The sequence below is a fragment of the Martes martes genome, assembly GCF_963455335.1.
Source record: "Martes martes genome assembly, chromosome: 17".
Taxonomy (NCBI): Eukaryota; Metazoa; Chordata; class Mammalia; order Carnivora; family Mustelidae; genus Martes; species Martes martes.
The window spans coordinates 41,579,274-41,601,816 of record NC_137905.1 but is presented as its reverse complement, the minus strand read 5'-3'; the positions used below and the strand labels follow the sequence as shown (position 1 = coordinate 41,601,816).

The following is a 22,543-nucleotide window of genomic DNA, read 5'->3' as shown; positions in this document are numbered from 1 at the left end:
ACTGTACATTGCTATACCCAGGCACCGTACATTGCTATAAATCTTAACATAACTAATAAGGATAATTATAAAATGTCACTCAGGACATGAAAACGTGAAAGGCTACTCAAGGTAACTAAGTCCACATTAATTATGGTAAACAAAGGACTGCTCTTCCAGTAATTTTTCCCATTGAAAATGCAAGTTTCCTCCATAAATAAAGCAAAGTAATATTATGGGTTTCTACAGGCAGAGATAAAATATATTTAAGTTACCCAGACAAGCTTATGGCCTGGGAGCCTATCAGAATTCAGAAAATTCTTTTTGTTGATAGGAGTGTATTTTTCTTTAAAAGTTAACATGTCAGGGGTGCCTGGGTGGTTAAGCATCTGACTTTAGCTCAGGTCAGATCCCAGGGTCCTGGGATCGAGTCCTGCATCGGGCTCCCTGCTCAGCGGGGAGCCTGTTTCTCCCTCTTTCTGCCGCTCTCCCTGCTTGTGCACACACTCCCCCCCACCCCCGACAAATAAATAAGTAAAATCTTTAAGAAAAAAAGTTGTCACTTCAATCAAGAAGAAAATATTATCACTGTGACATCTGAGTGGTTAAGGCACTGACTTAAGAAGAAAATACTAGGGGCGCCTGGATGGCTCAGTGGGTTAAAGCCTCCGCCTTCGGCTCAGGTCATGGTCTCAGGGTCCTGGGATGGAGCCCCGCATTGGGCCCTCTGCTCGGCAGGGAGCCTGCTTCCTCCCTCTCTCTCTGCCTGCCTCTCTTCCTGCTTGTGACCTCTGTCTGTCAAATACATAAATAAAATCTTAAAAAAAAAAAAAAAGAAGAAGAACATACTAAACTATCTCAACTGGAGGCACCTGGGGGGCTCAGTCGGTTAAGGATCCGACTCTTGGTTTCAGCTCAGGTCAGGATTTTGCGGTCCTGGGTCGGGCTCTACGCTCAGTGTGGAGTCTGCTTGAGATTCTCTCTCCTCCCTCTGCCCCCCCTTCCTCATGCTGTCTCTCTCTCAAATAAATAAATCTTTAAAAAAAACCCAAAACAACACTATCTCAATGGAAAAAATGATTAAAAAGACAAATGGGGAACTCACAAGCGGAAATCCACTCCATCAACATCATCTCCACCGTACAACACTGAGCAGAAGCCCTCTGCATCCCAGGTGATGTGGCAGGCCAGGCCTCCCCTGTGCTCCTTCGCTGAGCTGGGGTTCACCATGCCCGTGTGACTGACAGGCTCTGGCATGCATGTGGTATTCCTACTGGTGAGCGCTGTGGCAAGTCTCAGGCTGAGGCAGGGAAGGGGGTCCTCTACCTCCTCCCAGCAGCATCTGAGACAGGGGGCCCCTTCCCCCTTCCTGAAACACCTGCTTCTCTTAGCTTCCAAGACACTGCACTTGCTCTATCTCTACCTCACTCTCCAGCTGCTCCGGGTTATCTCTTCCCTCTAAATACTGGAGTGCCCCAGGGCTCACTCATCCTTCAATTCTCCCTCGGGTTCCCTGGTTATATTCACTCCCTTGATGACCTGGTCCAGTTTTACAGCTTTAAATACCATCTGTTGACTCAACTGTTCCCAAGTTCCTATCTCCTGTCCGGACCTCAGCCTTGAACTCCAAATCTATATACCCGACTGTCTACTTGACATTGCCCCTGAGAGGTCTAACAGGCACTGCAGACCTATTATTCCAACCTACTCTCGCCCCATTTCAGTAAAGGGCACGACCAGTGGTCCAGGTGCTCATGTGGTAAACCCCGGAGTCATCGTCGACCCCTCTTTCTCTCTCTCATGCACACACAGTGTCCCATAGTGCTACGTTCAAATAAAACTGCTAGAATATCAATCAGCCTTAACAAGGAGGGAAGCGCTGACACTTACTACAGCATGGGTGAGCCTTAAAGACATAAAGGTAAATGAAAGCAGCCGGCACAGAGAGACAAATACTGTACATCCCACCGATACGCGGTACCGAGAACAGGTGAACTGACAGAGACAGAAGGTAGAACAAAGGTGGTTTTCTGGGGTTGGGAGCAGGCGGGAATGGAGGGTATTGCTTAAAGGAGCAGGGTTTCAGTCTGGGCAGATGAGGACGTTCTGGAGACGGATGGCGCTGAGGGCCGCACGCCAGTGTGAATACGCCTAATGCCTCTGAGCCGGACACTGAAAAACAAGTCCAACCGCTTCCAGTCGCCTCCTCTGCTAGCATTCTGTTCTGAGCTATGATCATCTCTTGCTTGGATTAATTACTATAATAGCCTCTTAACTGATCTTCCTGTCCCACTCAATTAGGATTAGGTCTGTCTATACACAACAACAACAAATGCAGTGGCTTAAGCAAGAGTGATGTTTACTTCTTTCTTTTTTCTAAGGTAAAAAATAAACCTAGGGTTCGGCCGTCCAGAGCTGGGATGGGGACTCCCGGGTACCACAAGGAGCCCAGTTCCCATCTTTCTGCTCTGCATCCTCTCGCCAGGCCGACATTCTTCACCGCCTCATAGGTCAAAGGGCTAAATGACCTTCGGCCATCCGCCTGCATCCTAGACAGCAGCAAACTAGGGCAGCAGACTCATCCCAAACCTCTAGTTACATCTTCACAGACCAGAACTTATTCAAGTGACCCCTGGATGTAAGGAAGGCTGGGAGTATACTCCCTTTTCCGGGCACAGTATGCCTGAAAACAAAACAAAACAAAACAAAACAGAAACAAACCTGGAGTTCTGTTGCTAAGGAAGGAGGGGAGACTGGATTTTGGGAGGCAACCAGCAGCATCTCCTCTCTCCCCTAGAGTCTACTTTCCACACAGGAAACGCATTATTATAAAACAGAAATCAGGTTATTGCATTCCCCTGCTCAAAATTGTCCAGTGGCTTTTCACTGCGATCAGAGGAAAATCTACAATCTTCGTTCTGTCCTACAATACCCTGCATGAGCTGGGCCCTGACTGTTCTCTGAACTCATCTCCTATCCTCCCCTCAGCTCTGGCCACTCTGCTTTCTTCCTGTTCCTCAGAAATTCTGAGCACGGCTCCTGCCTCATGTCTTGGCACAAGCCAGTTCCCACCACCTCAGAGTTTCTCCGCATCAACATTATCGGCATTTGGAGCCAGAGATGTCAGTGTTGTGGCGGGGGAGAGGGGAGTTCCTACTTGAGGCTGTGCATTGTCAGCAGCATCCCTGGTCTTGTAGAGACGCCAGCAGCACTGGCGGGAGGTGCAGTAACCACAGCCTCTCAGATCATACTGTTTGGAATACATTTTCAAATCGTTACTGTTTATCTTGTTAAAGCAAAAGGAGGGCAATCCCTTCCTCCTAGGGTGACTTCTGAGAGACGAAGAGCTGTAGGAGAGCACAAATGGGGCAGCAGAGGGGAGCTTTTGAGCAGCCACACTTCTGTTCCGTTGCAGGACTGAAATACAACCTGACGGGCTATGAGGAGAGAAATACCAAGATTCTGCCTTCTCCAAATAAATTTGAGTTGAAAATCAGACAAATTGAAGAGCTTTGTGCTCCTGCAAACTTATGTCTTTCATGAGCTGGGGCCTGAGTCTGGTTACCTACTGTTCTATACTTCCTGCAAGAAACACCATCCCACCATGGGTGTACTTGTGTGGGATAAGAAGGTTGGGATATTGGTCAGAAGCAGAGAGGGAGGGGGGCCTGGGTGGCTCAGTGGGTTGAGCCTCTGCCTTCGGCTTGGGTCATGATCTCGGGGTCCTGGGATGGAGCCCCGCATCGGGCTCTCTGCTCAGCCGGGAGCCTGCTTCCCTCTCTCTCTCTCTCTGCCTGCCTCTCTGCCTACTTGTGATCTCTGTCTGTCAAATAAATAAATAACATCTTAAAAACAAAAAAAAGAAGCAGAGAGGGAAACTGAGGTCTTCAGAGATGGCAAAAAGTTGTCCTCCAAATAACAGTGAGTCAGTAAAATTCTAACTTCCTAGCATGCAAGTTCAAACCTGCTCCTTCAAACCATTCTGGGCCCTCTGGGGTAACAGTCAAGTTCTTCTCAATGAGGAAGACTCCTCTTACCCTATCCCTAGCATGGAAAAAACTGGGGGATGTCATTTTTGTGACAACTGAAAATACTTCCAGACACTGCCAAGTGTCCTCTGAGGGACAGCCTACCCTGACCCAGTGGCGAATGAACTACTACTCTATGTGGAGCATACTTTCCCCTGGAATTCACACAGCTGTTGCTCTCATAGACTTTGCTCAAGAGTCCCATCCTTTCCTCTTTCTCTCTCTTCTCTTATCCTTCATTTTGCTTCACAGCACCCCCCACTACTTGACATTACCTTTGCACGTTTTTTGTTGTTGTTGTTGTTTTGTTTTTTTGTGCCTATTTACCCACCTAGAGGCTAAGCTGGATGAAGGCAGGATCTTTGTTTCGCTCTCTGTTGCATTCTCAGTGCCTGGTGCACAGTAGACAATCCCTCCTGTGTATTTGCTGAAGAAGCAGTTGCTACTCTCCACATAAAAGCGCGAAGTCAAGAGGCGCTGGGTGGCTCAGTCTGTTGAGCGTCCAACTCTTGATTTCAGCTCAGGTCATGATGATCTCGGGGTCCTGGGATCGAGCCTTGTGTTGGGCTCTGTGCTCAGTGCAGTCTGGTTGAGGTTTTGCTCTCTCTCCCTCCTGCTCACATGCACTTTCTATCTCTCAAATAAATAAATAAATCTTAAAAAAAAAAAAAAAAAAAAAAAAAGCCAAGCCAAGCCAGGAACAGCATGGTGACTACAGGGCTGAGGGCATCAAAAATGCCAGTATTTTTGCGCAAATGACATCTGATTCTTTCCCCCCAAACTCTTCCTGCTTTCTTTCCCTGGACAGCTCTTCTGCCACCAGCCCACAGACACCAGCTGCAAACCCTGAGGTGACTTTAAGGGTGACAACACCAACAGGCGTAGGGGAGATCACAACTACTGTGGAGAAAGGAAGTCTACAAACCACGCAAGGCTTTCCTGTAAGCAAAACACTCATGAATGAACAATCAGGTATAACATTTGTTATACCTGTACTCTTATTCTTTCAAACTAAGAGCCAGTATGTAACGAGTAGGTATTCTGTTTAGAGATATGCGTAAGGGAATAAAAGATGTATTTTCCCTGTATGTTTCTGTGTGCGTATCTACTTGCTGTTATCTGCATCGACACATTAAGACTATGAGCCACCCTGGCGCCCCCAGCCTGGAGCACTTTGGACTGTCCTCACTCATCTCTGCCAGCTCGCAGCCAGCTCTTGGGTGTTTTCTCCAGGAAGGGGGGAGTGGCAGCAGCTAGGTGAAGAGGAAAGCCGACCAAGGGACTGAGACCTTCTCCAGGGGCTGGTGAGGCCTCAGGAGGGGTCCTGCAGTGAGTAGGAACTCATGGGGGTTCCTTCACATCAGACTCTTTCTACTTTTCTGGCTCTGGGTATGTCAGCATTAGCTGGAGGGCCAGGAGATGCAGTCTCACAGAGGAATGGACACGGCAAGTGAGCGCACGGGCCTGAGGCAGTGGAGGGGCAGAAGACACAAGCCCTGTCTAGGCTGGTCCCTCGACTGCAGGCAAATGTCACTTAACACACATTCAGAATCTTGATTTGTAAAGACAAGGGAGGCTGCCAAAACAGGCTATTATCCAATCCTGTGAGATCTCACAGGCTGACCAGTAACCATAAACATTTAGAGTAAAGAATAATTCAGGAAACCTAGTTCTATGTAAATTATACTCCATGAGCTCTTTTGTTTCTGTCTCCTTCTAATTCACCCACCAAACCCAGTACTTCCCTTACGGCCACTCAAATCTTTTTAGCAAATATGAAATTTTAAATCTTCTCTTCCTAAAGGAAAACAACATTGCCATTTCAGTTACCAAAATTAGGAGCACTCCTACCTGCTTGTTGGGGTCCTGCCCGGGGGATGGGGTGGGTTCTCTGTTCTCATTTTTTTCCTTGATTCACTTTTATTTTCTTAGTTTTTCTGAAATATACCTGCTTTTCTTTTCATCACTACAACTTACTCAATAATACTTCTGTGATATTGTGATTTACAGCAAGAAATACCTATTTCGGTCTTCTTCCAAGGTTCCTGGCACAGAGCTCCTAAAATCCTTGGAATTTTCTGTGTGATAAGAGAGATAAAGTGTGGGGCGCCTGGGTGGTTCACTGGTTAAGCATCTGCCTTTGGCTCCGGCCCTGATTCCAGGGTCCTGGGATCGAGACCCGCATCGAGACCCGCATCGAGCCCTGGCATTGAGCCCTGGCACTGAGCCCCAGCATCGGGCTCCCTGCTGGGCAGGAAGCCTGCTTTTCCCTCTCCCACTCCCCCTGCTTGTGTTCCTTCTCACTGTGTCTCTCTCTGTCGAATAAATAAAATCTTAAAAAAAAAAAAGAGCAATAAAATGTGTTTTGTTATTCATAACAAGCCTCTCTAAACCAGACCTGAGTTTATGTCAATGAGGTGACTTTTGAGAAAAGCCCCTAAGAAGGAGCGCTAGTTGTCAGGGGAACCAACCACCGATTAGAGATTTAGAACTTTCAGCCCCACCCCTTTGGGAACGGGAGGGGTTAGAGGTCCAATCATTCACCAATGGCCAACAATCTAATCAATCACAGCCATAGAATGAAGCCTCAAGAAAGCCCAAAGTAGGGTTCAGAGAACTTCTGGGTGGGTGAACACACGGAGGTGCGAGGAACAAGCCGTGTATCTGGAAGGCACAGAAGCTGCTGCCCCTTCGCATATACCTTGCCCTACGCATCTCTTTTACCTGGCTGTTCCTGAGTTATATCCTTTTATAATTCAGTAAGTAAAGTGTTTTCCTGAGTTCTGTGAGCTGCTCTAGCAAATTAAGGGAACCCATGGTGGGGGTCATGAGATACTCTGCTTTATAGCCAGTTGGTAAGAAGCACAGGTAATAAACACCCTGGCCTTGAAATTCGTGTCTAAAGGTGAGGAGGACACTCCTTTGGGACTGAGCCCTTAAGCTGTGGGGTCTGATCCTAGCTTCAGGGAAACAGCGTCAAAACAGACCCAGAACTGCCTGACATGAGAACCACCCTTACCCCCCATCACACATTTGGTGATCAGAAGTGCCAGAAGTGGACTATTCTGTGAGTAGACAGAAAACAGAAGAGTCTTCCTAAACACTCCGAGTTCTGTTACAAGACCACTTCATATGCACAAATCCTCCACGGGACGGAATCATTTACGGGGTATTTCTGATACACTCCTCCTAAAAAAGTTTCTCGCTCCTTTTTTTTAAACTTGGAAAATATCCAAACACAAAAGGAGTATAACAAACCCTCATATACCAATCAAAAAGCTTCAATAACCACTAACATTTGCCATGTTTTTTTTCACCCTTCTCCTCAACACTACCTTTTATTGCTGGAATTTTTTTTTTTTTAAGATTTTATTTATTTGACAGAGATTACAAGTAGGCAGAGAGGCAGGCAGAGAGAGAGAGGAGGAAGCAGGCTCTCCGCTGAGCAGAGACCTGATGTGGGGCTCTATCCCAGGACCCTGAGATCATGACCTGAGCCAAAGGCAGAGGCTTTAACCCACTGAGCCACCCAGGCACCCCTGGAATGTTTTGAAGCAAATCCCAATCAATCAAGACCTAGTACATGTTCAAACTTCCCAAATTATTTTTTTTAAAGATTTTATTTATTTATTTGACAGACAGAGATCACAAGTAGGCAGAGAGGCAGGCAGAGAGAGAGACAGGGAAGCAAGCTCCCTGCTGGGAATATAGCCCAATGCGGGGCTCCATCCCAGGATCATGACCTGAGCTGAAGACAGAGACTTTAACCCCCCGAGCCACCCAGGCACCCCCCCAAACTATTTTTTAAAATGTATTTTTTTTATGTACTTTTGTTTGTTTGAATTTCAATCCCCAAAAGCTCATCTTATTTGATTGTCATATCTCTTTACATATATACATATATATTTTTTTAATATTTATTTTTTTAAGTAATCTCTATACCCAACATGGGGCTCAAACTTAGGACCTTGAGATCCAGTTGCACGCTCTTCTGACTGAGCCAGCCAGAGCCAGCCAGGCACCCCTGGTTGTCATATCTCTTAACTCTGTTTTTAGATGCCTTCTACTGCATTCTCTCTCTCTCTCTCTTTTTCCTTTTCCTCATGCTACTTGACTTTATTAAACAAATCAAGGTCAACTGCCTATAGAATCTGCTACATTCTGATTTGTCTAATGGCTTCCTTGTGGTATTCTATGATTGCTCCACTACACCCCTTACGTCATTTAGACTGGGAATTTGTTCTAGAGGATCAATGAGATTATTTCAGGTCCCCTCCCACCCTGGGGAGAGGGGAGAAATAGAAGAATATACTATGGGGTACTGTGTGGTTCCTAGGATTCATGATCAACTAACTGGTGGCCTCACTTTCCGTGATGCTGAGGTAGACCAATGGATTTGGGTGGAAAACGCCTGATCTTTCCCTTATGAAGTTCCCCAATGACATTTTTTTCCCTGATCCCTAATGTTAATTTTTTTATTAACATATAATGTATTACTTGCCCCAGGGGTGCAAGTCTGTGAATCACCAGGCTTACACATTTCACAGCACTCACCCTAGCACATACCTTCTCCAATGTCCATAACCCAGCCACTCTATACCTCCCCCAACCCCAGCAACCCTCAGTTTGTTTCATGAGATTAAGAGTCTCTTATGGTTTGTCTCTCTCCATATCCCATCTTGTTTCCCCAATGACCTTTTATCAACTGGTTTTATCCTCCATGGTTGACTACTTGCCTGAGTCAGTTAATTCATTATGGTGTGCAAAATGGTGATTTTCCTAATTGTATCATCCCTTCTACACAGAAGAATACTGAGTTTCTTTTAAGCAGAAGAAACTTCCCCCATCCATTAGGGCTATTTGGTTACCCTGAAAAACAGTTGTACTAGAGAAGCAGGAAATTCACTTAATTCCTTATTTTTCTTTTAATTAGCAATTTTCAGAATAATGAGGTGGTTGCACAGTGTGTCTTGGCCAGTCAAAATCAAAGGATCCAGTGCCTCCAGAGTGGCAGATGCCCTCTGGCCACAGTGGCTTCCACCCACACAGAATGGGCTGGGCAGGCAGTAAATCTTGTTGTTCCACAATGAAGTTTACAAAATCACGCAAATTCCAACTGCTTAAATTATAGGTTCTTCTAAAGGCTAAAATCTGAAGACAATTTAGATAATTGAAGAGCCACCTCAATAAAAGAATAAGCCAAAAAGAGTGGCTAGAAATTAGCAACAGCCTGAAAACTACAACTATATAAGCTTTTTATGAAGTGAACTTCAGTTTCTGATTAATAGCAACTTGGATTTTCATTTGGCACATACAGTTAGGAAATATTTACTCCACAATCTATTATGGAAGATCTACGAGTCAAAACAAGAAAGGAAAGAAAGAAGTAACACTGAATTTTACCTTTAGGCAAAAAAAAAAAAAAAAAAAAAAAAAAAAGGAACATGCTAATTTAATTCCATTCAGGTTAATGAAAATCATATTTTGAATCCATCCCTAATATTTTCCATTACTGTTGCTTTACAGTATTTCTGGCATATATCTACCCCAAATAAATTATTTGGTTCTTATGAACTAAGGTTCTTAAAAGTCAGTCAGTGGTCACAAATCAGTTATTTCAAACAGATTCTCGGGTAATCACAAGGTACACAAAAGACATCTGTTAGTGCATCAAACTGGAAGCCAAGGTTCAACTACATGAAGATATGATTTAAACTCTGCCTGCCCATTTACAAGGTGATGATACTTGAAAAGCCACTGAGTTTGCCAGAACATATAAAATATAGTCCCCTTAAAGAACTACAACTCCTGGGATCCCTATAGCTGCCCTGGGCTTCTGGAAGGCAAAGCAATTGCCCAGAGGGCCACACCCTTCCAACCCTGAGGCCCCAGCATGAGACCAGAGCCCAGAGCAGTCAGGGGGTGAAGGAGGCCACCGGGAGAAGTGACAGCACCACTCACTGCACAGGGATCCTGTCCTGCTGTCCGCCCTCCACAAAGGCTGAGCCCACCCCCAGTACTCTCCCCTTTGCGGCTTCAGCCACAACAGATCCTCTCTGCTCTCTAAACACTCAGTTCATCTGGCCTCAGAAAGTCGGCAGTAGTTCTTTCCTCTGCCTGGGCTCCTGCTCCCGGTTATCAACAGGCTTTACTCCTTGACCTCCTTCAGGTCTTCATTCAAAAACAGAAACAAGGAGTTCCAGAGGAGTCTCTTCTGCTAAGCCCCACATCAGCAAACCAAGACTTAACACTCAACCGAACTGCAATTTCAGCCTCCCCCAGGAATGAAACCTGTAACCTGTCAACTGGAAAGACCTAGTCAGGTAATCCGCTGGAGAGACGCCTTCCCTCTCCTACAGGAAGGTGGTCTTCACCAAACCAATCCACTCCGCTTGAAACTTTCTTTTCCTGCTTTTTGCCTATAAAGGCCTTTTATTCTGAACAGCTCTTTGGAACTCCTTTCTGTCTGCTAGATGGGATGCTGCCCGACTCATGAACAGCTGAAGAGAGCCAATAAAATCTTTAACATTTACTCAGTTGAATTTTGTTTTTTAACAATTCAAATGTCACCTGAGTGATGCCTCTTCCTTTTCTTTCTTTCTTTCTTTTTTTTTTTTTAATTTTACCTATTTATTTGATAGAGAGAGAGTGAGAGAGAGGGAACACAAGCAGGGGGAGCGGGAGAGGGAGAAGCAGGCCTCCTGCGGAGCAGGGAGCCCGATGTGGGGCTCGATCCCAGGACTCTGGGATCATGACCTGAGCCGAAAGCAGCCACCCAATGACAGAGGCACCCAGGTGCCCTGAGTGATGAGACTGTAGTCCTCTTTCATCTACCGGAAGAGAGGAATTTCCATCTTGCTCACTACTGTAGCCTTTGTACCTGGGACAGTACCTGGTACAAATAAAGTGTGCAATGACTATCCGTGGAATGAAGGCAAGGATATGAGCCAGGCTGATTCTTTTACTTACATTTCTACTGAAAAAGAATTTCATTTAAGACAAGTGACAGATGCTTGTGAAAAGAGGTGGACATCTGTGACTTTCTAATGAATAGAAAACCACGTTACAGGGCTGTCTATACTGCTTTAAAACAAACTACATGGTTTAATTGAAAAGGATAACAGATTTCTCTGACAAATGATACTGAGGTAGATAAAAATCAAAGAGAAATCAGCCACTCAATTTATCCAGCCTGGCATTTTACAGGCACTGGAATTAACAATCACCTAACAACGACCAGTGGAAATGCTCCTAGACTCAGAGAAAAGACAGCAGGTCCCATGCAGTCTACTTCTAAAAAAATGTGTGGGTGGAGTATTCAAAGCTTTGTATAAAGAACGAATTCAGTATGGGAAACCATATTTTTCCTGAATGCACATTCTGGCTGGACTGACAGTTTGAGACTTATACAAAGGAATTCCCATGAAGCAATTGTGATCACATTTCCTATTTTGACAAAATCCCAGTTCATATACAAATAAACTGTGTATTTTTTGTGAAGATTTACTTATTTATTACAGAGAGAGAGAGAGAGAGAGAGATCAAGCAAGCGGATAGGTGGGAGGGGCAGAGGGAGAGGGAGAATCTCCAGCAGATTCCATGCTGAGAGTGAAGCCCGATGTGGGGCTTGATCCCAGGACCCCAAGATCATGAGACAAGCAGAAACCAAGACTCAAGACGCTTCACTGACTGCACCACCCAGATGCCCCCATATAATTTCTATAAATCCAGAGTAGGACAAATCCTACCTAAACTGTCACCTGGCTTACCCAAAGGTTCTTCGTTACTCCAAGTGTATTTGCTGGATACCCCACTCCCTACTCTGATGTCCCATTCCAGGCACAAGGCAAACAGCAATGACTGCTGGTAAAAGAGGTCCCCTTGGCTTTTATGATGAAAAGGCCCTGGCAGTTCCTACATTAGGCAGGAAATACTGCTGCTGCCTTACAAGGGAGGTGCCTATTTCAAGAACCAGGAAAGAAATGAGCAGAGCAAATGTTCTGGGAGTGGTAACTTTTTCCACCTAAAAGGGTTTCAGTTACAAGAATAACTTGCTGGGGTGCCTGGGTGGCTCAGGAGGTTAGACATCTGACTCTTGATTTCAGCTGAGGTCATGAACTCAGGGTCGTGAGATTGAACCCTGCTTCCTGCTCTAGGCTCAGCACAGAGTCTGCTTGAGATTCTCGCCTCTTTCTGCCCCACCCTCACCACCCTGCACTAGCACGCTCTCACTTAAAAAATAAATAAATAACTTGCCCAACATCTCTCTCTGATGTTGGGTTTATACATAATTGTGCTCTGTACTTCAAAGAAGGGCTCACAGCACTTTCAAGCCATGTTGGAAGCAATAAGAATGTTGATGGCAACTAACTGGGTACAGCCTTTCAGACACACTAACCACATCAGATTATCACAAGAACTTGGACAGTGGGTGGCAATTCCATTTTATTTAATTTAATATATTTTTTAAAGATTTTACTTATTTATTTGAGAGAGCGAGAGAGTGCGTACACAAGCAGGAGTGGCAGAGGAAGAAGGAGGAGTAGCATCTCTGCTAAGCAGGGAGCTCTATGTCAGGCTGGATCCCAGAACCCTGGGATCATGACCTAAGCCGACGGCAGACACTTATCCGACTGAGCCACCCAGGTGCCTGATTTTATTTCATTTCTTAAATATTTTTTTTTAAAGTAATATCTACCCCCATCATGGGCCTCGAACCCACAATCCCAAAATCAAGAGTCTTATGCTCTTCCAACTGAGACAGCCAGGAGCCCTGATAATTCCATTTTATAGATGGGCAAAGTGAGGCTTAGAGATGTTGGGAGATTTGCTCAAGGCCAGACAGATGGTAAGAAGTATAGAGTCATTTTCTAAACCCAGATCTTCTGACTCCATGTCCTGTAACAGTGTCACAGGTGCCCATTACCTAGTGAAACACCATGGTCACAGCTCATCTCTCTGAAAGTTTAATTCTGACAGTGAGATTGTGAGGGTGAAGCAGCAGGGTAAGGGGTAAAGTCACTGACAAGTACAGACAAGACAGGACCCATGTACACCTGCCTTTTCCAGAGCATGGAGTGAGCAACCGGAATTCCTAGAGATATGCACTGGGATCAATAAGCACATCCCAAACCTGGCTCTAAGTAAGGGAACATGAAAAGCATCTTTGGCCCCTCCCCCACGAGAGGTGGGCCAGTAGGATCAGTGCTTTCTTTTAGGTTTAAAATGGTCAAGCATTTGAGGCTCACGTGGGTGGCTCAGTTGGTTAAACGTCTACCTTTGGTGGGGCGTTGAGCCCCATGTCAGGCTCCCTGCTCAGCAGGGAGTCTGCTTCTCCCTCTCCCTCTGCCCCTGCCCCTGCTCTGCTCTCTCTCTCTCTCTAATAAATACATAAAATCTTAAAAAAAAAGGGGGGGGGTTTTCACATATTTGAACACTGAGTTCAGGGCTTTCCTCACTCACAGCCCTGGACTAAGGTCCTCAGCAGAGGTCCGTACCTAGCCAGTCAAGTTAAGCATTGTTAGGCCCCAGGGATGAACATTAGAGTTTCTCAGGGCCCTTCTGATAAAACCCTAAAAAAACCAACAGGGAAAAACCCAAATGGCCAGCCATTCCATCTGAACTGGTGAATATTCTGAGAGTGAGACCCTTATTGGCCCATGGCAGCACATAAATTCCAGAAACAACAAACACTGCTTTGTGGAAAAGGCAAGCAGGCCTACAATTGGCAATCACATTTTAGAATTTACTTATAAGTCAGCTGTTTGAAACTCAGAATACACCCATAGATTCTAAAACCCATCAACAGCACTTAGTTTCCAGTCTAGCCTCCAAAGCCTGTTTAGCCTATTATGTACAAAAACATGGTAGTATTCCAGCTATCCTAATCGCATTTCAATGGCGAAAGCCAAGTCAAAGTTCCAAACCACATCAATTAGAAATATTTCTCCTTCTCAGCTCAAGTGGTCCATGCTGGTCTCAAGAAAGCAGAAAGGCCAAGAGAGGGGAAACTTCAGCCCAGTGGCTTCCTAAACCCCCAGTCCTCAGGGTCGGTTCATCCTGCTCTAGTGGTCCCTCCAGCAGGGCTGGAGCACAAAGGGCCATGCATGTCTAGCTCTGTCTCCACCAGCACCTGGAGGCATGGCCTGAAAAAGAGCTCAACGATGTTCAGGTTAAAATAAAAGCATTTGGCCTTATTTTTCAAACTACTCTTGCTTGAAATTTTAAATAAAACTGAAAGCGCTGACGTCACGACAGGACGAGAGCTGTTAACAGGCTGGATCTAATAGTGTATAACCCTTTCTGAGAGGGCAGAGTCCCTAACTGCTGTCTTGCTACATCTCTGCAAAGCAGCAGGCAGGCACACTGGTGGCTGAACAATGTAGTCCTTTCTGTAAAGCAAACAGAAGCGAAAGCTGTCCACTTGTGCATGCGCACGTGTGTATCCAGACGGTAGTCTGGAACGGCACACGCCGGCCAGCTAACTAACGGCTGCCACTTCTGGGAAACAGAAAGGGATGGGAAAGTAAATCAGCAGTTTTGGGAAATAGGACAAGATGGGAGAGAAAGTCAGCAGTTTCACGTTTCACCCTTTGAATTTCTTTTGAGAAGTGCATTAAAAAAAAATTTTTGCTTTATGTATGCTTTACATGTGTTAACTCCAAAAACACTTTACACAGCCATTTTAAAAGCACTTCAAAATGGTAATTTCTCTAAATACAAAATGTGATAATAGAAATAATCAGAAATTTAAAATATACTTGGGGGGCGCCTGGGTGGCTCAGTGGGTTAAGCCTCTGCCTTCGGCTCAGGTCATGATCTCAGGGTCCTGGGATCGAGCCCCGCATCGGGCTCTCTGCTCAGCCGGTAGCCTGCTTCCTCCTCTCTCTCTCTGCCTGCCTCTCTGCATACTTGTGATCTCTATCTGTCAAATAAATAAATAAAATCTTAAAAAAAAAATAAAATATACTTGGGATAGATTCAAAACAGAATGACCCAAGGAGGCTATTATATATTTCTACCAGCAGGTTCAGCAAACAACAGCCCATGGGCCAAATCCAGTTCAACAGACAGGTCCACAAGGTAAGACTGGTTTTTACTTTTTTTTTTTTTTTTAAGATTTTTAAAATTTATTTGACAGACAGACATCACAGAGAGAAGAGGAAGCAGGCTCCCCATTGAGCAGAGAGCGGGATGGGATGCGGGGCTGGATCCCAGGACCCTGGGATCATGACCTGAACCGAAGGCAGAGACTTTAACCCACTGAGCCACCCAGGCGCCCTTGGTTTTTACATTTTTAAAGGATTATTTAAAAAAAAGAAGAAGATGTGACGGAGACCACATGTGGTCCACAATTTCTAGAATTTACTATTTGCTCTAAACAGAAAAAGTTTGGTGATCCCCAATTTACACCAATAATACTGTGTCTTTTCAAGTATGGTTCTTTTTTTTTTTTTTTTAAAGATTTTATTTATTTATTTGACAGACAGAGATCACAAGTAGGCAGAGAGGCAGGCAGAGAGAGAGGAGGAAGCAGGTTCCCTGTTGAGCAGAGAGCCCAATGCGGGACTCGATCCCAGGACCCTGGGATCATGACCTGAGCCGAAAGCAGAGGCCCTAACCCACTGAGCCACCCAGTGGGTCTTTTTTTTTTTAAAGCAGGCTCTGTGCCCAGCATTGGGCTTGAACTCATGACCTTGGGATGGAGAACTACATGCTCTACTGACTGAGCCAACCAGGTGCCCCTCAAATATAGTTCTAAATTCTCTTGGAAATACCTTTAAAATCACTTTTAAACACAATAAAAATTAGTCATGTTACTTAACAGCTTACCTATTCCCCCCCTTAAACCCACAGCAGTATAAATTAGCTTGCTTAGCTACCCAGGCCATCAGAGTTGGCTCAGACATGACTTCCTAAAATCAAATTCAGCCCCAGGATGGGAAAGAGACATTCTCTCTCCTAGCATCCAGGAACTTAACCTCTGATGTGCTGCTAAAATGTACAAGGACTCAAGACATGAAACTCAGAAGAACTCTTTGAGAAGATAACAATAATTTTTAAAATTTAGCAGTTACACCAGTGACACTAATCTAGCAGCAGATTAGTTGGCAGTTGAATAAATGATTTCCTAAATGAAGGAAGGGAAAAGGTCAACTTTATTCTGAATGAAATCAATATTCTAATCTTACATTCTAACCTAGAGCCCTGAAAGAGGGAGGATATTTCATTTTGATTATGAAAGACCCTAAGAAATGTACTGAGGAAGAATCAGACTCAACCAAATGGGAACAACTGTGAATGCAGAACTGGAAAAATAATTTATCCTGTAAATATGTGTGAACTTTCTACATTAAACCAGTGGTTCTAGAGAATGCCAATTCACAAAGCTCATAATCATATTTCGAAATCTCAGTCCCCACTAGATACTTTTAGCAAGATGTTATTTGGAAATAAAGTTTCACTTTCAAAATGTAAAGAACATAAAGTACAGGCTGATTTGCTTGTTTGTTTCACAGTCTTTGAACCTACTTCACTTGAGTCGAGAGCAATTCAGAACGTGGCGTGCACCCATTTCTCACCAAGGACAGAGTAACGACAGAGAGAAGATGGAGATCATCATTGCGGTCATTTGGGAAGCCATGAAGGTGACACTCTCACTTACCTCTGGGACACATTCTCCTACCCAAGTATCACAGACAAGATACTCTACCTCAATATCCTGGAGGCTGAACTCCTTCTGGTCTGTGAAGTTTGCCGCCCCGGCACTGAGTTCCATCAGCATCTTGGCGATCTCGGGCTTTATGGCGGAAGTCAGCCGACTGGCCGCTTCCATGACATGCTCCTGCACGTCTTTAAGCTGCATGGCGGCCTTGGAGTAGTGCGAGTTCCTGAACACAGTGCTGAAGAGATCCGTGAGGAAGGTGCTGGCCCGGCAGAAGACATTGAGGGCGTCCAGGTACTTGGAGATGCCCTGCTGGATGTCGGCGATGGGAGTGGAGTGGGGCACGGCATGGTGGCAGCTGCCTGCGGCGCTCAGACTGCCCAGGGGGGCCGCGGGGGCCGCCGACGCCAGGGGAGCACTCAGCGCTCGGCCCAGCTCAGGCAGCGGGTACTGCTGGTGCTGCTGCACCTTCTGCTTGGACCCGCCAAGCAGGAAGCGCCGCTTGTAGTCCATTTTACTGTCCTGGGCGCTGCAGCAATACATGCGGGAGCGGGAGCTGTCCCAGGGACCGCGGGCGGGGCAGGGTTCGGATTCCTCTTTTTCCCCCCGAGACCGTAGCTAGGTATAAAAATAGTGGAGTTCTGCAAATCTAAGTTTTGAAAAAGGCATTTCCATGAGACAGGAGCCCATGTGATCCAACGTCAGTGGGAGAACAACAGGTTTATACGATGAATGTTTTCAGGGTAGGCAGGAGGACCTCTGACCAAAAAATAAAAGTGTGTCCGAAATGCTGTGTAAGAACTGTTAGCATTCCACTCTCTCAATAAAAAGATATGCTTGCAGAGAAAAATGTTTACCTATCATTGCTTTGCAAAAGAATATTTCGATACTTGTATTTACAATGGCAGAAAAATAACTTAACTTTAAAAAATGTAATATAATGTATCTTCAATATACCAGAAAAATTAGAGCCCCAAAACCCACAAGCTGATCAACAGCGATTTAAAAAGCAGTATGGTGACTTCACATGAAGTCCTTGGGAGGGAAGATCAAACACTGCGTTAGTTTGACAGAGCCTGCCTGCCAAATCCATTCACCCGCAAATCTTCTCAATGCGAAAAATTTCCAAATTTCCTTTACTGTTTTCTGAAAACAAGTGTTTTTCCCAAAAATGCCATTTGTTATTCTAAGTCTTCTCCTCCTTTCCTTCTGTTTGCTGAGGTAGCAGTTTCCTTGTAACAGTAATAAGAGGTGCTTCCGAGACTGGGCTGGCCCTCAGTTGTAAAGTCTGAAGCAAGAATGCGCAGATGTATTTGTAAGGCCTCTAAGTCATTTCCTGTGAGGGGGGGGAAATAGGATAAAGTTAAGAAAATTACAGGATGAGGAGTAATTCTGAAACATTAATCCTGAAATGCTACAATCCACAAAGGTGGGCTTGAAGTGAGAAATCATCTGTAACCTTACCAAAGCAGGTATGACAGTGAGAGTCCAACTACGACATGACGACTACTAGAAAATTCCTCAAGCTGTACAAAAATGGTGCAATGAAAAAGGTCTGATTCCACACCAACCACTTCAAAGCTGAGGTGAGCGGGGCCTGGACCTGAGTTTGTGTTCGGCATACACCCTTGATTCCTCTCAAAGAGCTCATAAATCCCCAAGAGGCTCAGGAGATCACCCAGATTGTGGGGAGGGCCGCCAACAATGACAGCTCTCCCAACACTTTAAGGACTGGAACAGAGAGGGAGAAATCAGGAAGGTTGTGATAAAGGAAATGTTACTCTGAGGGAGGCCTTGATCTTAGGATAGGTTTTAACAAGTGTAAAAGGGATGGGTGGGGCTCCCCAGGTCAAAGGACCACCACAGATGGCAAGGCCCTGAAGCAGGATGGCATGGGGTCTGCTCAGGACTCCCAGCTCAGCCAAAGTGCTACGCAAGGACAGAGCCTGCAGTGAGTGGCTGACAGGAGGTCTGCAGGCAGGATTCTCCTCACCCTCACCCTGGTTCCTTCTGGATGTCCAGAGAGAAAGAAGCCTGGCAGGGTGTACTGGCTCCTACCCCCAGGGGTAGCTCCTGTGGAACCCCTGGCTCTGGACAGGTGCCAAGAGCAACATCTGGACAGCTCCAGTTATAGCTGGCGATACCTCCCACAGTGGAGTAGTGGGGTTCTTCTCACAGAGCTCCTGTCAGGATTCCCACTTGCCTGAACTCTCTGTTCTTCCAAACATAACAAGAGTTCAAGTCTATTTTACTCAATGTTATATTTAGTCTACATTGAACTTCAAACCACGTGATACCTGAATATAGTCTGGCCTACTTATTGACAACTAGGTTTTCTTCCCTTCTACCTTCCTTTTTGATTGAAAAAAAAAAAATGCAAGTCACACGTTGTCACCCATCATGGCCGACTACCACGCACGCCTCTATAATTGCACAAGGAACCCAGGAAAGCAGGAGGGTTAAAAGAGCAAGATGGGAGAGATACAAACACATACTCTAAAAGTGTGGCAACCCTAACCCAGTGAGCATGGAAATGCAACTCAGTGGGCTGCCGCCAGCAGTTCTGCACTCAAGGGACTCTTGACTCACAAGAATTTCATCAACTTTTCGTGAAACAACATATCAAAAAGCTACTTGTAAGAAATCTGTTCCCAAAAGGTCTTTTTTCAAATTTATGACAATAACAAAATCTTCTCTACCCCTACCCAAACGCTGTACTGTAATCAATGTAGCTTTACAAATTCTGCTGTATAACAAAAGACCTCAACAGGAACGGTGCTCATACAGAAAGTGTGAAGTCCGTGAAAGAAAACCATTGCCTTGAGGTGGCTACCGTGAGAATCCGGAGCGGTCCTGAGGAGCACTCCTTCTTCCTTCCGTATTGCACGCTTTTGCCTCTGGCCCTGACAGTCCACTCCCACCACTCTGTTAGCTGGTCCTAAAAGGCTGAGTAAGACCCACATACTGACCTAATTTTAAAGAATGCAGCATAACATTATACTTTTCTTCCTTTTACATATTTCCAAAATTTATGTGAATGAAACTTATAATGCTTAAAAATACACTATGTCACCAAATTCACTTACAAATTCAAAATCAAAATCTGAACCACCTTTTTTTATTAGAAATGGGCAAACTGATCCTAAAATTCATACGGTAATGCAAGGGACCCGCGATGGCCAAAATGTATACCAGAAAAACAATATGCTGGAGGATTCACAGCTCCTGATTTGAAAACCTACTACAAAGCTATAATAATCAGTGGCATACTGCATTATGAAAGATACACAAATCGAGAAATATAAATGAAAGTCCAGGATACACCATACAATTATGGTCAACTGATTTTAGACAAAGATGCCAAAACCACTCAGTGGTAAAGAATAGTTTTTCAATACATGGTGTTAGAAAAACTAGATATCCACATGCAAAAAATGAATGTGGACGCCTACCTATATCATATGCAAAAATTAACTCAAAATGAATCAGACTTAAAAGCAAGAACTCAGCGGCTCCTGGGTGGCTCAGTGGGTTAAAGCCTCTGCCTTCGGCTCAGGTCATGATCCCAGGGTCCTGGGATCGAGCCCCTCATCGGGCTCTCTGCTCCGTGGAGAGCCTGTTTTCTCCTCTCTCTCTGCCTGCCTCTCTGCCTACTTGTGATCTCTGTCAAATAAATAAATAAAATCTTTAAAAAGAAAGAAAGAAAAAAAGAACTCAAACTGTAAGACTCAGAAGAAAACACAGGTGAAAAATCTTTGTGCTCTTGGATTAGGCAATGGTTTCTTAGATATGGCATCTGAAGTACAAACAAACAAAAAATAGGTGAATTGAACTTCATCAAAATTAAAAATATTTTGGGATGCCTCGGTGGCTCAGTTGCTTGGGCATCTGAGTTTAGCTCAGGTCATGATCTCATGGTCCCGGGATGGAGCCCTATGGCAGGCTCCATGCTCAGCAGAAGTCTGCTCGGCCCTCTGTCCCTACCCTTGCTCATCCTCTTTCTCTAAAAATAAATAAATAAAATCTTTTTTTTTTAAATTAAAAATGTAAAAAAAAATTAAAAACATTTTGTGCAGGGCGCCTGGGTGGCTCAGTGGGTTAAAGCCTCTGCTTTCAGCTCGGGCCATGATCCCAGGGTCCTGGGATCGAGCCCCGCATCGGGCTCTCTGCTTGGCAGGGAGCCTGCTCCCCCTCCCCTTCTGCCTGCCTCTCTACTTGTGAGCTCTGTCAAATAAATAAATAAAATCTTAAAAAAAAGAATTTATTAAAAAAAAACATTTTGTGCATTAAAGTTCACTCTCAAGGGGAAGGGGCAAGCTATAGTATGGACAAAAATATTTGAAAACCTGGGGTACCTGGGTGATTCAGTCAGTTAAGCATGGGACTCTTGGTTTTGGCTCAGGTCATGATCTCAGGGTCCTGGGATCGAGCCCCACACTGAGCTCTGCACTCAGTGGGGAGCCTGCTCGAGATTCTCTCTCTCCCTCTCCCCCTGCTAGCGCATGTGTGCATGCTCTTGCTCTTTCTCTCAAATAAATAAATCTTTAAAAAATATATTGGAAAACCATACAACTATTCAAGTTCTAGTACCCAGAATACACAAATTCAATTCAACAAAATAACTTAATTAAGGGGCGCCTGGGTGGCTTAGCCGGGTAAGTGTCTGACTCTTGGTTTCAGGTCAGGTCATAACCTCAGGGTCCTGAGATTGAGCCCTGCATTAAACTCCACGCTTAGCAGGGATTCTGCTTGAGATTTTCTTCCTCTCCCACTCTCTGTCCCTCTCCTGCCTGCATGTTCTCTCCCTCTCTTCCTCCAAAATAAATAAATAAATCTTAAAAGCAAATGAAAAGATGCACAACAGGGTTGGTCATCAAGAAAATACAAATCAAAACCATTTCATACATGCTAGGATAGCCGTAATAAAGACAAAACAAAAAAAACAAATAAATGTGGGCAACAATATGGAGAAACTGGAACACTCGTACATTGCTGGTAGGAATGTGAAATGATGCAGCCACTGTGAAAAGCAGTTCAGCAGTTCCTCAAAATGTTCAAGAGAGTTGGCATATGACTCCAAAATTCCACTCCTAAGTATGTACCCAAGAAACCTGAAAACATAGGTTCACATAAAAACTTGTACATAACAACTGAATACAATCATAAATGAAAAACATGGGCATGAATGTCCATAGTATTATTCATAATAGCCAAAAAATGCAAACAACCCAAATGTCTATCAACTGAAAAATGGATAAAAAAAAAATGTGGTGTAGTCATACAGCATTATTCAGCCATAAAAAGGAATGAAGTACTGATTAATGCTACACTGTAGATGAACCTTGAAAATACATGGTAAATGAAAGAAGCCAGACACAGAAGGCCATATAATGTGAGACTCCACTGACATCAAACCTTCAGATAAAGCAAAACCACAGAGTCAGATAAAAGTAGATTAATGACTGCCACAAGTTGAGGAGAGGAAAGGAATGGGGAATGACCACTAGTTAACACAGAGTTTCTTCTTAGGGTGATATGGATGTTCTAGAATTAGATGGTGGTGATGGTCATACAATTTTGTTAATACACAAAAACCCACTGAATTTCACACTTTAAAATGGTAATTTTTTTAAAAAGATTTTATGTATTTGAGAGAGTGAGCAGGCACACAAGTCGGTGGGGGTGGGGGTGAGGAGCAGAAGGAGAGGGAGAAGCAAACTCCCTGCTGAGCAAGGAGCCCAATGAGGGGCTCGATCCCAGGACACTGGGATCATGACCTGAGCCAAAGGCAGATGCTTAACTGACTGAGCCACCCAGGAGCCCCAAAATGGTAAATTTTATGGCATGTGTATTATGTAGCAATAAAAAAAGA

The 22,543-nt window shown here is 44.7% G+C and overlaps 1 protein-coding gene across 1 annotated transcript in view; it reads right to left on the bottom strand.

Moving 5' to 3' along the window:
- The window catches only part of GARRE1 (granule associated Rac and RHOG effector 1), a 50,034-nt gene extending 32,704 nt beyond the window's left edge, over positions 1-17,330 (bottom strand). Inside the window, exon 1 of the mRNA XM_080828664.1 lies at positions 16,720-17,330. Within this exon, the coding sequence (XP_080684790.1) occupies positions 16,720-17,214 (495 nt within the window). The 5' untranslated portion in view covers positions 17,215-17,330. The remainder of the gene's footprint in view (positions 1-16,719) is intronic.
- Positions 17,331-22,543: the final 5,213 nt, after the last annotated feature.